Genomic DNA, 18,226 nt, shown 5'->3' with positions numbered 1-18,226 from the left:
TACTTCGACGTTGAACGTCGAAGTAGGGTGCTATTCCTATCTCCTCATGAGGTTAGCAACTTCGACGTCTCGCCGCCTAACGTCGAAGTTAACTTCGAAATAGCGCCCGACACGTGTAGACGCGACGGGTGCTATTTCGAAGTTGGTGCCGCTACTTCGAAGTAGCGTGCACGTGTAGACGCAGCTTACAGCAATAGTAGCACAATAGCTGGTTTATGTACTCTTCTGTGCACTTGTGCCAGGCCTGCTTCTCTTGTTCCAATTCTTGCCAGCTCTGCTTCAGCCTTAGTTTCTGCTTGTCTTGGGGGAAATAATGTCTGATTGCATAAAATGAGAAATTTGATAATGGATAAACCTCATTCTCAGCTACTTAAACTGCTGACTTCCAAGAACAGAGAGTAAATATAGAGGGCAGGAAAACTGTTATTTTGAGTCAGAAAGTGAAAAAATCTAATAGATTCAGATTTTCTAAAGACCTCAGTTTCCAGACATTTCAAAAATCTCCATTTTAGAACAGATCATACATTAAATCCATTCCCCATATTTTTGAAAATGTGGCACATAACAACATCAACAAATGCTGAACATTTTGTAATAATGGCTTGAGTGTGTTTGATAATTATTCAGTTGATACAGTGGAAAACAGTGGAAAAATGTTTATTGCCACTGCTGTGCCTAATCTGCAGAGATTTTAACCTCTGAGATTATGAAAAGTGTCATGTTCACAATTTTTATATGCACTATATTCAATGAAAAATGTCTGCTTAATTATTCATTGAGGCTTTTACATATTCTGTGATCTACTGTTCCACAATTTATCTAACAGAGGTCTGACAGACTACACAACGCTGAGGATGCTCAGAGGTTTGGGCCTATATACTGTAAATAGAGATATGAATAACTTTGAATTCCTCTGATTCTTATGTACACATTGTATCAGAAGATTCAAACTGCAGGGCAACTCCAGGGAGACAATTTATCTTCACAAAACTAAAACATAGCACTACTAATAGTGAGGATTATTCACATGCTTAAGCTTAGATATGTGCTTACATTTCTTGCTGAACCAAGGATGAATCAAAAGCATGAATGCACTCATACAACTTGTTTTCTTTTTTCATCACTACTGTGTATTCTACAGATGTTTTTATTTTCATATTTGATCAGCTCTAATTAAGATCATCTATTTGGAATAATGTTTTATAATCTGTCAAAATAAAAGGTCGCATAATGTGCACAATGAATAACATTTTAGTTAATTGTGTTAAGTAATCACAAAGTGTCTATTATTTTCTAAACAAGGATTTCTGAATATTCTGCTCTAGAGATATCTTCAGCCTTCTCCCCATTAATTTTGTTTAAAAATATACTTTTATTTCTAAACCTATATGACTTGTATACAAGTTTTTTGCATTGCAATGCAAGGTAATTTTTGGTTTGTCTTGTATTCATGTGTGTGAGTTGTTAATTTTTTAAAATAGACATTGACAGCATACCTTTTATTTCTTTTTTATGGCCACTTCAGAAAACATTCTTGCTTTCAGTATCACTAGGATAAAAAAGGTTTTGAACTGTTCCCATTAGATTTGGATAAACACCTTGGCTACCTCTATACTATGGAGATCTTTTAAAAGAAGCCATTCTGGAAGATCTCTTTTGAAAGAACTTTTGAAAGAGTGCATTCACACACAACAAAACGCAGATCAAAAGAGTGATCTGCTCTTTTGAAAGCGATCATCCACACAGCTCCCACTCCTTTGAAGAATGGGATGGGGATCAAAAAATCAGGTACCATGGGGACCGCTCTTTCAAAAGAAGGGCCCTGCATCTACATGAGCTTTCTTTCTAAAGAAGCCTTCGAAAGAAGGGGCTCTTCCTGCAACAGGAGTGGAAGAGCACTTTCAAAAGGGGCACCACATTCTTTCAATTTACTTTTGAAAGAAAACGTTTTGTATGTAAACACTTCGCGGGAGCTGTTGAAAGACCCACCTTCTTTTGAAAACACTTTTGAAAGAACTTCCTAGTGTAGACACAGCCCTTAGGTTGAAAAATAAATAAATAAATAAAAATTCCGTATAGGCATATGACAATCTGAGAATCAGGAATGAAGGCAGCTTTGAACACATATGACTGGCCTGGGTCAGCTGATTTGGGCTTGTGAGACATAGAGCTATGTGACAAGTTCAATCACTGGGATCCCACTAGAAATGTCACACAGTGTGCTGGTCATGCTACTGGGCCCACATACCTGCCCTCTGGGGTGCCCCTCCACATGTCCTGCTGATCAAAAGCTGTGGTCTCCCCAGCCAAGGAACAGAGTTGGTTTCACCCACCAGCAGAATGACACAGATGCTGAACCAGCTCAACTCTGGGAGGACTCAGGTATAAAACCATTTACAGCACCAATGAACACAGCCCCAAAGAGGAGTAAACCCCCAAAAATCAGTGTTGCTCTGTATAAATGTTTTACAGAGAGAAAGCTCATAAGGTCAGCCCTCTTTTTGAATGAAAGAGAGATATACACAATGGTTGCCCTCCCCCTGAAAACAAACTTTAAGTGTTTGCAAGCGACAGATCAGAGTGAGTTAGTAAGCCAAAATAAACAAAACACACCAGCTAATCCTAATACACTAATAAACTTCTTATGAGCAAATTCTTACCCTACTGTTGTTCTAATCATGTCTTTTACAAGCTAAGCAGCCTTCTGTCTTGGGCACAATCCTTCTCCCCCATTCATTCTTAGATGTTTCCATAAGGCATCTTCGGTAGTAAGTGGGATATCTGAAACCACACCTATTGCACAGTTTCCCACCTTTATATCCCTTATGCCCAAGGCAGATATTCTTTTTGTTCAGTTACCTTTTCTCATCTTGAGTGGAAATGTACAAGATCCAAAATGGATTCAAGTATGGGCAGGGCTGACCACATGTTTAGGTAGGCCTAAGCACAATGAAGGCTTGCAGGAAAAACAAACCCCTTTGCAGATCATTGTCTTGAGCCCTGGGCTATGATGTCTCTGGAGTACTACTAATGGCTCTTGTGAGTATATCTAGAATTATAAACTTATCTACACTTGATATTTCTAACTTCACCTACCAAAATGATACATGACAGAACAAGAATATACATATTCAGCAGATTGTAACTTTAAAAATGAAATATCACATGAAGCATTTTGACTAAAGCATCTTTGAGTCATGTATAGTTATATTCAGAAGACAATTTTCATGAAGGGTGGGGCAGGACATGTCAAGCTGTGAAGCTCTAAAATTTCTGTGTAGATGTTTGGGTTAAGTCTGGAGCCTGAGCTTTGGGACCCTATGAGGAGGAAGATTCCAAGCTCCAGCCTGAACTTGAGCATGCCATTGAAATGTTCAGCCCCACAAGCCCAAGTCAGCTGAACTGAGTCAACGATGGATCTTTTTTTCCTTTGTTAAGATATACCTAAATCTAAGTGCTGATCATAAAAGATGCTAAGTACCTTGACTTTAATGGGAGTCTGGGATGCTCAGCTCTTTGCAGGGAATACTCTGCATCTCACATAACATGACCCCTTGTAGATTTCTTTGTTTCTTTCTTATTAAATGAAATGTCATTGTAATGGGTCTTCTGGCAGTAGGGTATTTCCACGCATATTTAACAATATTTCATTGGATATGTCACAGTGGTTTTTTTTAATCTGTTCTCTACTATTCTATTTTGTTCATTCTCTTCTATGATTTTAGTGTATATCCTAAAGGAATTTGAAATCAGTGGAGATGAGTAACGCTGGAGATGGGATAACCAGCCTGAGGCACCATACAAGTCAAATTAGGTTCTTCAAAAAATACAAGAAACAAATAAAAAATGAAAATGTAAACACCAGTTTTCTCTGCAACAGCTTTGCCTGCAAGTGACCCTGACTCAGTGTGAGAAAAATAGAACAAAAAACCAGTTTGGTAGAATCACACATTTAACTAGGAATTTTTGAGGTTCTGTGAGATACCAACAATTATTTTTGAAGTTTATCTACTCTTTCAGCTGAGATGTTGGTAGTGTCACATGTTCCACCACAGGATGCTTGTGACATCAGACAAGTCACTTCATCTCTCTGGCCACATCTACAAGAGAAGCCTCTGTCAACTGTTGGAAGGGATTTCCCAGCAAAACGTCTGTCGACAGATTGCGTCTACACATAAAAGCAGATCAAATGAGCAATCTGCTCTGTTGACAGAGAGCTGCCAGACTACCCAGACATCTCTTGACAGAATGGCTGACTGGAAGCTCTGCAAACAGGGCTGCCCAGTGAACCAGAAGCCCAGTCTGTCAACAAAAGGGCTCCAGAGCATTTACAGGTCAAGAGAGGCATTAAACATGAACTAGGGGCAGTATAACACTGCTGGTGGATGTCCTGGGTTTTGCATACAGACACTCCGTGGTTTTTCACAAAAAAGCCCAGCAGGAAAAAGCCTCTCATGTACACATAGTCTCTGAGCCTCAATTTACAATCTGTAAAATAAGGTAAGGAGTAGATCCTTCCTTCTACAACATAACATCATGGGACTCCACTTTCAGTTTGGCCTTCTGAGCATTACTGTAATGCAGATTAATGATAATTGCCACATCTTAAAAATTACTTACTGCATATTTTTTTGGAAAAGCACAATAAGAAAAGTGGCAAGGAGCCCTCTGTCTCCCTGCCAGTCTTTGGGGCTACCAGCCCTCTCCCTTTGACAGGAGTCAGGGTAGCAGCTATTTTCTGGGACTGGAGTACAGCTACTCCCAGTTTCTACCTCTGGGTCCCCATCCCTGGCTATCCCTCACTCACAGTGATTAGTGCTGTTCCTGCTGGCATCTCTGCCTCTGTCTCACTCTCTGATACTCCCCACCCTCTCTCTCTTTCTCCCTTATCCCCAGTCTCTAGCCACCCTTTAAGTGGGGCAGTTTCCTGCCAGGTGCCACTGATTACCCTGCAGCAGTACATTAGCTAGGGAGTTGGCCCTTCTCTTCCTTTTTGGGCTGTTTTCCCCCCTGCTATAGCTGCCGTCTGGCCTGACCCTGTTACAGGAATTTCCTTTTCCTAGCATACATGGCAATATGTGCAGTGTCATAATGCATGATCAAGTTCATAGTCTTTAGCCACTTTTCTTGCGGGGGTGGGGATGGGAGTGATTTTCTGGGATCTTAACTTCTCCTTTGCTTACTCACAAGTGTTTTTAAATATGTCTCTGTGACACGCTGGTGTGAATGGGAAGGAATTTCTCACATCTACATTTGGATTCAATATCTTCTATAAATGTAAATTGATTATATTCCTTTAGTCAGCCAGAGTGGCTCTACAGTGATTGAAATAATGTATTCTTTCTCCTGTAGAGCTGAACTGCTAACAGCACATTTCTCCTAGCCCTGCTAGCTGTGATGGACCACAGATAACACTCACACTTGTTCACCATATGTTGCGAGTGTCTGAGCTCACCATACTTTTAAAGACAGCAGAACCGGAAATGTTAAAAAGAATTTTTCTAAGCACTCATTTGGGAGTTGCACAATTTAAACAGTAAGGCTATGTTTACACTGGAGAGTTTTGTTGACAAAACTAGTATTTTGTCAACACAACTTGGGGAGCATCCAGATTCCTAAAGCATTCTGTTGACAGTAAATCGACAGAGTGCAGCACTTTTGTCAACAGCCTCATCCCACTCCCCATGAGACATAACGCTCTTTCGACAGAGATCTGTCGACAGAATGCCAGTCTGGATATTCCAGGGGCCATTTTGCCAATAGAGCAGCCAGGCAGTCCAGCCGCTTTCCGTCAACAGAGTGGATTGCTCTTGCTCTTGCTCTTGCAATCCACTTGGCAATTTGGCCACAATCTGTCTACAGAAGTTTTGTACACAGATTTCTCTGACAAAAACTTCTATTGATAAATCCTGTAACCTAGACATAGCCCAAATGTGACAGGGAAGCAGTTTTAGCTAGTAATATTCCAAAGGATAAAAAGCCCCTGTTTCTAAATGTGAACTGTCACAACCACTGAAATTTATTCTGTCCTCCCAGAGCCATCCCCGCCCTCTTGCAAATCAGCCACTCATTAAGCACCAGATCACTTATGACAATTTCAGGGAACGATCTTGTTCACACAAAAAGAAATGAGCATTTATCCAAAGAAGATAAGGCCCAAAACACTTTTAAATAGTTCACACTTTGGACATCAAAAACCATAACTGCAGTTAGCCCTGTGGAACCCGCCTTAGCAAGCCATGAAGAGAAAAAGCAGACAATACATTATAATAAATTAATGAACACATTTCAAAGGTTCCCCTGAGAGTTCAGAATAGCAATTCATTATTATTTCCCAAGACTCCGCATGTCTTAGCTAGCTCAAAGGGGGAAAAACATCACAAAACAAGGTGCAGAGAAGGTTGATCTGTACATCTGTGTCTTGGAACATTATAGAGACATCATTGCAAGAGAATGCAGCTCACCTAGTGTATAGGTACATGGCAATTGAAAGCCTGCAGCTGGCTAGTGCTGTGACTTGAGCTCACAGGGCTCAAGCTGTGGGGCTGTATAACTGCAGACTAGACTTCCAGCTTCAGCCTGGAATCTGGTTTCTAGGGCTCTTCAGTTGTTTGGTAGAAGACCCTGGTAGGTGTAGGATCTTGCAAAAGGACAAAGCAGCTCTGAAAGGTTCCAGAGCTCAGGCTGTGGCCTGAGTGCATTTAAACAGCCCAGCAGTCCAAGCTCCAAGAGCCAGGGAGTCTGTTGGCACAGGCCAGCCATAGATGTCCTACAGCTCTGTAGCTGTACCTCTATTCAAATGCTGATTAACACATGCCTTTCTGTAAATCCAGTGGTTTGTTGAGTGTACTGACTAAGCCCACATGTAAAGTATTATGTGCATAAGTCTCATTTAGGTTTCCATTAGATTACAATTTAAAAATATTATATCAGTCTAACACCTTCCACAGCTCTAGTGCAGGCAAAGCAAGATGTATTTTAGTACATGGTAAGTGTTCAAGATGAAACTCAAAAGAGACTCTAGAGTTTTACAAGGTGTTACTTAGATCAATCTATCTTTCGCTATCTAACAATACACCTTTAAACAAAGCACCTTTACACCACTCAGTCAGTATCAGAAAGTCTTAAAATGGACATAAATGTAATTTACGAACATGTTCAGAGACTCTTACATTGCTAGAGTACAGTACACTCTCTCATATCGGGCATTCAATCATTCATAACTTTCAAATAACTGGCATTTTAATCACAAGTAAATTTTTAGTTACGTTTTCCATAAGTACAATGTAGTGAAAGTAAATACAGCAAATACAGTATAAATTTACAATATACAATACTAGTGTTGGTAAATCAGGTACTCTGCATACTTTTCTGGTTGTTTCTTAATATCTCATCTTTTTTCTTTAGTGTTATGCATTGCTAGGTATACCTCTCTATTACCCAGAATATTTGAATATCTGGCAATCTCCCAGACCTGGGGCTGCTGGATATGAAAGAGTTTACTGTAGTATGGGGTGGGGAAGGGCTCAGTATAAATGAAAATCTGGTTTAAGAGTGCCTATCATTCTAATTTTTGTGCATTATTCTTTCACTGTAAAAGTTAAAGAGATCAGGTGACAGAACACAACCTTGTCTCACTCCTCGTTTTATCTTCACATATCTACTAAGTTTTTTTTTCTGACCCTGATGGCTGCTGTCTGTTCCCAGTAGATGTTTTTAATTATTTTCCAATCCTTCCCATGTAAATCCAGTTCTTCCAACAGTTTCATCATTTCTTCATGTTTTACTCTGTTGAATGCTTTCTCATAGTCAATGAAGCACAAATATATGTCCTTTTGTGCTCTTTTGATTAATGACCTTAAAATGTAGATTGTGTTACGAGTACCTCTGTCTTTCACAAATCCACATTGTTCATCACAGACCTCAGACTGTATTTGATTTTGAATCCGATTCATAATAATCTTCTAAAGAATTTTGGTCATATGACTCATGAGACTGATTGTCCTATGCTGTTCACATTCAGTTGCACATGGTTTCTTTGGCAAGGCAATAAAAACAGATCTTGACAAGTCTTCTGGGACATGCCCTGTACTGTAAATATCATTTAAGAGTTTTGTAATTGTGTCAATACCAAAGTCTTCTAACTCTTCAAACATCTCACTCGTGAGTTTGTCCGTACCGGGAGATTTTCCTCTTTTCATGCATTTCAAAGCTTTTCTTACTTCTTCCTTGAGTATAGGTGGACCATCTGCATTCTTAGAGGGACTCAACTCTTCCACTCTCTCATCATCATAGAGTTCTGAAATGTATTCTGACCACCTTTCCAAAATTTTATCCTTTTCCATTATTATACTACCATCCTTCGACATCAGACAGCCAGATGATCAACATGTTTTCCTTCCTGTTACCTCCTGGATTCCTGTATGCATCTTTTTTGTATCACTTACATGTTGCTGTTCCATTATTTTATACTGTTCATTTAACCAGTTCTCCTTTGCAGCTGCACATTTTAACTTTATTTCTTTGTTCAACTTTTCATATTCAGAAGATTTTTTTTCTTGACTCTTCTTTCTTCCATGAGTTGCAAAATTTCCTCAGTTATCCACTTCTTCTTAATAACGGTTTTAAGAATAATGCACAAAATAGAAGGTCTGCCAGGATTAAACATTGGAGGATGTAACATCAACAACCTGAGGTATGCAGATGATACTGTTTTAATAGCAGAAAGTGAAAAAGGTCTTCAGGAACTGGTTAACGTTGTCAATAAAGAAAGCGAGCTGAAGGGGCTCAACCTGAACATCTCGAAGACGGAAGTAATGGTTACTACAAAGACGAAAGTACTGCCAACATGTGAGGTACTAGCAAATGGAACAGTTCTTCATCAAGTGACTACATTCAAGTATATCACATCCAACAGTAGGTGTTTAACTGAAGTGAAATGCAGAATTGCTCAAGCAAAAGCAGCATTTCAGAAAATGACAAGCATTCTCACAAACAGATCTTTATCACTGGAGGTTAGGAAAAGAGTGCTGTGATGTTATGTAGAACCAGTCCTCATGTATGGATGTGAATCATGGACTATCACTAAACAAGTTAAGAAGTACGTCGAAGCCACAGAAATGTGGTTTTTAAGAAGGGTGTTGTACATCTCATGGACAAGCAAAAGGACGAATGAGTCTGTCTGAAATGAAGCCAACAGCAAAAGAACACTTTTAAATAGGATAAGAACAAGGCAGGCAAAATTTATGGGCCATACAATTAGAAAGTCTGCGCTTGAAAATTTAGTGACAATAGGAAAGTATAATGGAAGCGAGGATGAGGTAGACAACATAAGAAAATATTGGATAGTATCACTTCATGGTTGCATTGCCGCAGTACTGTGGAGATGCACCAGAGTACTCTTAATAGATGGGGCGGAGGGTCATGATCGCCTACGCTAATCAGCATGGCACGAATGAATGAATGAATGAATCATTCTAATAAAACCGAAGCTGAAAATAAAAGAATAAGGGGTTCAAATAAAGTCAAGTGGACGAAACAAAAAGATCTATTATGCCAGTTTTTATAATGGTGCTTTGAAAAGTGGGGTTTTGTTAATTTACAGAGTCACTCTGATAATATATGGAAACCCGCAATTATGTGCTAGCAAACACAAATATTAAATATTCATGTTCAAAATTTTGATATCACATGGAATTTTATAAAAAATATTTCCAATTATTCCTTTCGGCATAAAAGATTGTGGCTGGGTCTACACTTGCCCTCAACTTTGAAGGGGGCATGGTAATCAGGGTGACAGGAGATTACTAATGAAGTGCTGCAATGAATGTGCAGCATTTCATTAGGCCAATTCTCCCCCGTGGCAACTAGGAAGCATCACACTTTGAGGAGTAAAGGGACTTCAGAGTGGCATGGGCACGTCGAAGTTACCGTGGCAGAGAATTAGCCTAATGAAGTGCTGCATATTCACCACAGCACTTCATTAGTAATCTCCTGTTGCCCTGATTACCATGGCCCCTTTGATGTTGGGGGCAAGTGTAGATAAGCCCTGTGAGTAGTTCTAGAGTGAGAGGAACACTTCTGAGTGAAAAGCTTGATTTTTCATACAGATGTAATTCATGGCCTGAGGTTGTATTTGCTTTTCCAGGCTAAAGTTTAATAATCAAAATAATTATTGATGGATTTAGACCCTGGCAGAATTTGTCTGAATAAGATGAAGAAAATAGGTCTCACTGTCACTTAGTCATATGCTCAACTTCATAGTCTTTTGCTGTTCGTTTGTATGTAAAATGAATGACTCAAAGAATGGCCTAGACATCAATGCGCATACGCTTATTGAGTATGGTGAAAATTAGAAAATCAGAAAAGCGTGATTCAGAGGAAACTCAGGGCATCCACAGTGCCTGAGTCTGCAGGCAGAGGAATGCCTGGGGTTCTGTCTTCTGCTGCCCACACATATCAGAAGCAGCTTCTTAAATTTCTCCCTAGGGAGGCTGTCTGTAGCCTGGAATCTAACAGAAGGCACTGGAATAGGAGGGAACCAAGAATATTGAATGGGAGGTGGCAAAGCAGGTAGAAGACCCTGGTGGGTGTACGATCTGGCAAAAGGAAAAAGCAGCTCTGAGTTCTAGGGGAGCTCAACAGTCCAAAAGAAGCCAGAGAAATTTACTTTCTGGCACTTGTCCCATCCAGACACTCCTCTGGTATGTTCCTATACTAGATAAAGAAGAGGAAAAAGTAACACAGCAATTTAGTCAACTCTTATGCTGGGGCTGTTCCTTGTTCCTTTTTGTGTTCCCCTTAAAACCTCTCTATTCTGTAAGAATGGCATAAAGTGACCCTTGCAGGGACAAATTATGCCCTTAAAAGAATTTATCTGTGTAGAATATATTATTATTATTGTTTATTTCTATTATGAGAGTGCTTAAATGCCAACCAAAATCAGGGCCCCTTTGTACCAAGGCACCTAATACAGTTAGGCCATGTCTACACTAGCCCCAAACTTCAAAATGGCCATGCAATTCCGATCTGCTCATAGGAATAAGGAGACTTCGAAGTAGGCAGCGTCCTTTCGAAAAGGAGCCCTGTCGGGATGAGCCACGCGACAGCGAGCTGCGTCAATTTCGAAGTGCCGCGGCCGCCCATATGCTAATGAGGCGCTGAATATGTATTTCAGCGCTTCATTAGTAAACTTCGAAATGGCCATTTGCATGGCCATTTCGAAGTTTGGGGCTAGTGTAGACATAGCCTTACAGTAATAATCCCTGCTCAAAAGGACAGAGAAAGGACAGGGGAAATGGAGTAAATATGGAACCAGAATGAAGTGAGTGATGATTTGCAAATATCATGTTGCACAATTTTTTTAAAAAAACATCTTAGGGTAGGTTTTTGTTGCTAGGAGATTAGTTAAACGAAAAGTTAAAAGAAGTGTGGGGGAGGGGAAGACAAGCAGGTAGGGATCTAAGGGAGAAGGGGAAATAATGGGAAGGGGAGCTGGGAGCTGTAACACGTCTATCTCCTCAGTGGATTGGGCACAGATGCGAACACATTAATGCACACTGAGCAACAGAGTACCTACTGCCTAATGTTAAAGGGTCATTACCAAATAAATAAATTTGTTAGTCTTTAGGGTGCTACAGGACTGCTTGTTTTTTTGTGATGCTGCAGACTAACATGGAGATTGATATCATATATACTGAGAGTGGGTGAATGGTTCTGGTTTAAATCCAAACAACTCCTCCCCTGCGTCCCTATGAACTCTGTTCAAAATGAACTAGCACAAGAACATCACCATTCAATGTTCTGGGTCCATCTGTTGGCAATAGCATGATGAAAACAGATTTTTAAATGCTATTTTCAATGAATTATCACATAGCAACTTGTTCCAACAATATTTCGAATGCCTCTCTGCCTGCCTCCTACTAGAAAAAACAACTAAGAAGGAAGAAGGTACTCCAATACTACTGTGATGTAGAGGACAGCTAAAGAAAGTGACTGCAGAAGCAGAATAAGAAGGAGACAATTGGGAAAAGGCAATAAAGGCCAAGAAGCTAATATTTTAGACATAGTACAGTTTGGATTCAGGACAGAACATGGAACTGAAACTGTGAGGGTGACATTAATGGATGTCAATGGATGGAGAGCAAATATCCATTCTCATTCTTCTGGACCTATCTGCAGTGTTTTGACACTGTCAACTAGTCATATGAGATACTAGTCTCATATGAGAGACAACAAAGGCGCAAGGAAATGTGTTTAAATGGTTTGAGTCATTCTTAGAGTACTGATGAGAAACTGCACCTTTGCCACTAGTCCTCACTGTGGAGCCCCACAAGGATCTCTCTAGTCCTTTTCAACATCTATATGTAGCCAGCAGGTGAACTCGCTAGACAACTAAGTGGCAATAACATGCAGATGACACTCAGCTCTACCAATCTTCCATCACATGCAACCGCACAGCTACCACCAATATAGACCAATACTTGGATGGCTTCATGTCATGGATGAAGAGCTGTTGGCTAAAACTGAACCCAAGCAAGAAAAAGCACTAGTGGCACTGGTGGACTGAGAAAAACATGTTGCAAAGTCTCCAGCCACAATACAATCTCTTTTGGTTAAAGGTACCATGTCACAAATCATAAGTGATCAGTTTACTCCATGGTTTAAGACTACTCTTGGATTCCTTCCTGATGCTAAACTCTCAGACAGCAGCAGTTAATTCAGAGACTCCATTCCATCTTGGTGGATGATTACATGGACTCAGTTATTCAGGCCTGTCTCACTTCTCAGTTGGACTCTAGCAATCTGACAATTTATCTTGTCATGAAGTCTTCAGCCTCTCTGCTCTTTCCACATGGACTATCAAATCAAGTTCAAAGTCTAAGGGCTGTCTTCACCTCCATGCAGATCGACCTGATCACGGTGGATCTTCCTGAGTTCAATTTCACACGTCTTATCAAGATGCACAAAGTCGATCTCTCTAGAGTTGGCAGTCAGCTGCTGTACTGTGAGGGAGCAATGCTTCAGTTGACCTCCCTTAGTGAGGACAGACCCAAAAGTTGACTATAGATATGTTGATTCTAGCTACACAATTGCTGTAGCTAGAATTGCATATATACAGTCAACTGTAAGGTCTAACATAGACATGCCCTTGGTCCTTATTTTCGTAGCCCTCCATTGCCCATACTGAGGTTAACTAGCAGACCACTCCAAGCTCCAGGATGGAGACTGTGCTCCACAACTTTACTCTCTGGTAAAATAAAACTCTTAACAACATGGGCAAAGCTCATCCATGTGAGAGACAGAAGAGGGGGTGTGGTGGGCTGGTCCCAGACTGTGGAGGGACTTCTCCAGGAATGAAAAAGATTATCACAAACCTCATTATCTTCTACTCCAAATACAAGGCATGTCTTTGCCTTTGCCTTCTGTAACAGGAACATAGCAACCCACGTATTTTTAAGAAAATCAAAACTACTAAAGCAAGACACACCCCTGTGTGTGCTTCTCCTCCTGGAGAAAGAAAAAGAAGAACCAAATAACTTGTAAAAGTGTAAAGTTATGTAGGCTCAATAATAGTATAAGATAAAGTAAAGTAAGTAATGTAGAGAAAGTTGTGGAATCGAGTGGACAGAAGTATAGTAAGGGAAGGAAGCCTGGAAAAAGAATGGAAAGAGAACAAAAACTTGGAGAACTGATGGCAGGCAAATATAGCGTTAGCATGAGACAAAGATTTTATCTGTCACTCTGTAAAAATAAAAAGTTGTATATTTATTTTAACACCTTATACTCTCTCTTACCATAAAACCAGAAGTTCTAATTTCCCCACGTGTAAACATATAAAACCTTTTTCTGAGTTCAGAAAATGTTTTGGATTTCTGTTTGTCCATATTTAAATTATTGGCATTTATATATTCAGAAGTTCCTCATTAGAGCCAAAGCGCATGCATATATACATGTGTGTGCGCATACAGTCAACTGTACACAGACTCAGAAACAAGTAACAAGAGAGTTTATTTTGATCACCTACCTGAGGGCGTATAACTTTTACTATATTTTTAAGTGCAGTGTCTGGTGATGGAGGAGAGCAGTCAGGTGTTGGGCCTGTAGAGCTGTTTCTATGGTTACCAGTTCCTGGTGCAGTAATTGCTACCTGAGGAGCATTATCTGTGAATAAAAATAGCATTTTGATAAACCTATTACACTAGTACAGCATGTATCTTTTAAAATAAAAAAATATTTTACAAAACAGAACCATATTTCATGTTTGAAAAATTAACATTGTTGAGCACAGACAGCGAGGAAAATACTGCATATCAGTCTACTTTTTTAGTATGTTTTATCTCCATTTAAGCTCGTATATATCACCCCCTATGGTACCTAAATATTAATACACAAAATTAAAAAAAAATGTTTAATTCATTTTTCTGAATTACTCATTATGGGTCCCAATACTGCTTTTACATTCCGAATAATCTACAGCTAAATATCAACTGCAGGTCATATTGCTTTGTGGTCAGCCTTGCTGTAATAAAACCATTAAGGCAACGATTCAGTAAAGTACTTAAATGTGCTTAATTTAAAGCATTTGTGCAATCCCACAGGAGTCAGTGTAACCACTTACATGCTTAAAATCAAGTACATGATTAAATGCTACGTTGGATTGATGCCTATACGCTCCTATGGGTTAGGGAATGTTAGTGTTATAAACACAACTTGGAAAATACATAATCAAAGTATGACTACTGTTAAAAGGAGTAGTTGAGAGACATAATAACACATTTCTTAGTTGCTAAAACATATAGGGTGTGTCTACACTTGCCTCCAACTTCGAAGGGGGCAAGGTAATCAGGGTGGTGGGAGATTACTAATGAAGTGCTGTGGTGAATATGCAGCACTTCATTAGGCAAATTCTCCCCTGCGGCAACTTCAAAGTGTCAAACTTTGAAGTGCTGGCATGCATGTAGCCGTGGGCACTTTGATGCGCCTGTGCTACTTCCAAGTGACTTTACTCCTTTACTACACGCATGCCGGCACTTCGAAATTTGATACTTCAAAGTTGCCGGGGGGACAATTAGCCTAATGAAGTGCTGCATATTTACTGCAGCACTTCATTAGTAATCTCCCATTGCCCTGATTACCATGCCCCCTTCAAAGTTGGTGACAACTGTAGACTCAGCCATAGAGCCAGAATCTTAATTATATTAAAGCCCCTTTAAGGCCCCTATAGGCTGCCGGAGCAAGATAAAGTGAATATAAATGTAAAGTACCCCTACTTAAAATCCACTTTTTAGGGCCAGCACAATGAAAAGCAATCTTCAGAACTGTACTAGATGTAAAACCTGTGCTCTCTACAGGGTCTGATTCTGATTCCTCATTTCTATTAAAGTTAGTTTACAAAGTTTGCAAAGAGGCCCTGAGTGAGTCAAAATGTAAGTATTCCCACTATAAATCTTCTTTACCAAAGCAGCATATATTGAGCATAGAATCTAGATAAGAATCAGGTCCCTTCATGTTAATTGGAATACATTACATTCTTACATGCTAAATTCTACAATGTATTTTCAATTACACAGGCACTCTGAAAAGAACCTAACACTTCAACATTTCAGACTCTCTGCCATTTCCAAAGGTTATGTAGCTCTTTCTTATAACCAATGTCCTTATTGTGAACAGCTTTTTATTTTCACTGTATGATCTACCATCAAATGACCATTAATGATGTACCACATGGCTTTTCTTCATCAGAGAGAGAATCATTACCAATTCAATTATAGCAAAGGGATTTCCTAGTTTCAGTATATGATATGCAGTTTCATTAATAATAAAAAGCCTTGAATTAATCTTCTTCTGTAATAGAAATAATTGCATAATTATAATGCTCTAATTTGCTTTACCTTTCTGCTTGCTGGGAATAGGACCAACCCCCACCCCTGATTTGAAAGGTAGTATTTTTTTAAGATAGCCCTAACTGTAAATACATGCAGACTAACATAGAAGTTAGCCATATTCCTTTTCCAATTTTTTCATCCTTCCTCAAGTATGGATACCAGACCTGGACACACTATTCCAGTAATGGTCTCATTATTGCCATATATAGGAGGAATAAAAGTGTCCTGCTTGATATTCTACTGTTTATGTGTCAAAAGATTGCATTTGCTTTCTAAACTACGGAATTACACTAAAGGAGCTCATGTGTAGTTGGTTATCTTCCATTATCCCTAAAGCTTTTTCAGTCTCATTGCGTTCTAGGACACCATCTCCACTCAATTAATTATGACCTACATTTCCACTTTGCTGTGATAAAAAAGCCTGTTGTTTAAATAAACCCACTTGTCCCAGCCAGTCCAGATCTATATGTATAAATGAGCTGTCTCCGTCATTATGTCGAAATTCACCAACAATTATTTATATTTTCTTAGGCTCATTGATGAAGATATTGAAGAGGAACAAAAACAGAACTCTGGGGATCCCATTAAAAACTCTCCCATAAGATGATCACACTGGTTTTTGAATATCAAAACAAAAAGCAGTCAAGTAGCACTTTAAAGACTAGCAAAATAGTTTATTAGATGAGCTTTCGTGGGACAGACCCACTTCTTCAGACCATTGTTTGAATAGTGCCATTTTTGAAGGCGAATGTCAGGCAGGACTAAGTCAAGTGCCTCTGTAACCCCAAGGCTCATCTACACTAGCCCCCTACTTTGAAGGGGGCATGTAAATGAGCCAGAGCGGCGAATAGCAATGAGGTGCTGTTCTGGGAGTAAGGGAACTTTGAAGCTGCACGGGTAGTCCTAAGTGCCTGCAGCTAGACTGCTTGCCAGAGCATTGAATTTAGCAACTTCGAAGTTAGCACAGTGAGAATTATGCTAATACGGTACTGTATATGCAGCGCAGAACCTCACTGCTGTTCTCTGATCGGGCTCATTTACATGCCCTCTTCAAAGGAGGGGGCTAGTGTAGACAAGCCCTAAGTGGTACAGACGTCTAAGAATATTAGGACAACACAGTAACTGCTGAAGATACAGACTAACACGGCTATGTCTCTGCAATTATGTAATAGAACGGTGGCAAGGGAGGGAATAGGGAGTGAAAAGGCGGACCTGTTCTACTCGACATCTAATCTTCTCTGCTCCTCAGTTCATAGTTGTTGAGAGATAATTAATAAGGTCATCCAGGTATCCTGTTCATGTAAAAAGGAGTTCTCAGTAAACACTAACGTGTGTCTAACGAAGTAAACATAATAAGAATTCTCTAACTAATCTTTTCATAAGAAAATAAGGTTGAGAGTTAGTTACTTCATCTGTACCTTTCATTTACACAAGTGTAAGATAAATACCCAAAATGACCTTTGGCATAAAATAAAACTTGGCTTATGTGGTGTATTTTCCTAAATGCCCTATTAACAGAGTTTTATATTTAGCTGGATGTTTCTTGGGAGCCAAAATGGGTGACTAAAGTTGAGCTTCTTTGTTCACAGGAAAGTACACAAGCTGGGCTTGATTTCCAAAAATACTGAGTACCCCATCAACAGTCATATTGTTAAATAATGTAGGAACTGCACTACACTATTAGATAAAGAAATCATGCAGTTGGGAACCAGACCTTATAATATCAATCAAAACATGGATATATTGATGTTTGATTATGGCCACACAGACCAGTTATTTCAGGATAACAGCAGTTATTTCAAAATAACTTTGCCGTTGTTGACACCATGCACAAATTGTTGTCTACACCATGCACCTCTGTCACTCTCCTCCCTTCCCCCTCCCCCTCGAGCCTGATCTCGTTGCCTTGGTCCCAACACGTCTGCCCCCAGTCAGGCTCCTCCAGCTGGCCCACATGCTCTTGGCCAGGGCTGGCCATGCAGAGGCGGCTCCCCCGCCCCCTTGCCCTGTGCCAACCTTGGGAAGGCTGTGGAGGCTGCGGCCCAGCCATGCCCCTACCTCCCTGTGCTCACAGTGCCAGCCCAGCCCCAACAGGGCCCCTGTATGTGGGGGGGGGGTCAGATGCAGGTGACAGAGATCCTGTCCCTCGACCCCCAACAAGGGTTAAGGCTCCGCACCCCTACCCCCAGCCCTCTTAGGGCATTGTTGTCTGCCCACCCTGGGCCACAACACCCCTGTAAATAGTTCCCCCAACCCCCCATTTCACAGTTCCACCAACCCCTCCTTCACAGTTCCCCCAATTCCCCCAGTTCAGAGGTCCCCCAACCCCCCTGTAAATA

General features: G+C 40.2%; 1 protein-coding gene across 9 annotated transcripts in view; it reads right to left on the bottom strand.

Moving 5' to 3' along the window:
• ANKS1B (ankyrin repeat and sterile alpha motif domain containing 1B) overlaps positions 1-18,226 on the bottom strand; it is a 908,578-nt gene that overhangs the window by 508,692 nt on the left and 381,660 nt on the right. For all 9 annotated transcript variants that reach the window (XM_075011319.1, XM_075011325.1, XM_075011335.1 and 6 more), the window contains one exon: positions 14,027-14,163. In XM_075011319.1, the coding sequence (XP_074867420.1) occupies positions 14,027-14,163 (137 nt within the window). The remainder of the gene's footprint in view (positions 1-14,026; positions 14,164-18,226) is intronic.

The sequence above is a fragment of the Carettochelys insculpta genome, chromosome 1, assembly GCF_033958435.1.
Source record: "Carettochelys insculpta isolate YL-2023 chromosome 1, ASM3395843v1, whole genome shotgun sequence".
In the NCBI taxonomy this organism is placed as follows: Eukaryota; Metazoa; Chordata; order Testudines; family Carettochelyidae; genus Carettochelys; species Carettochelys insculpta.
The sequence above is the reverse complement of the archived record's forward strand: the minus strand, read 5'-3'. Positions and strand labels throughout refer to the sequence as shown.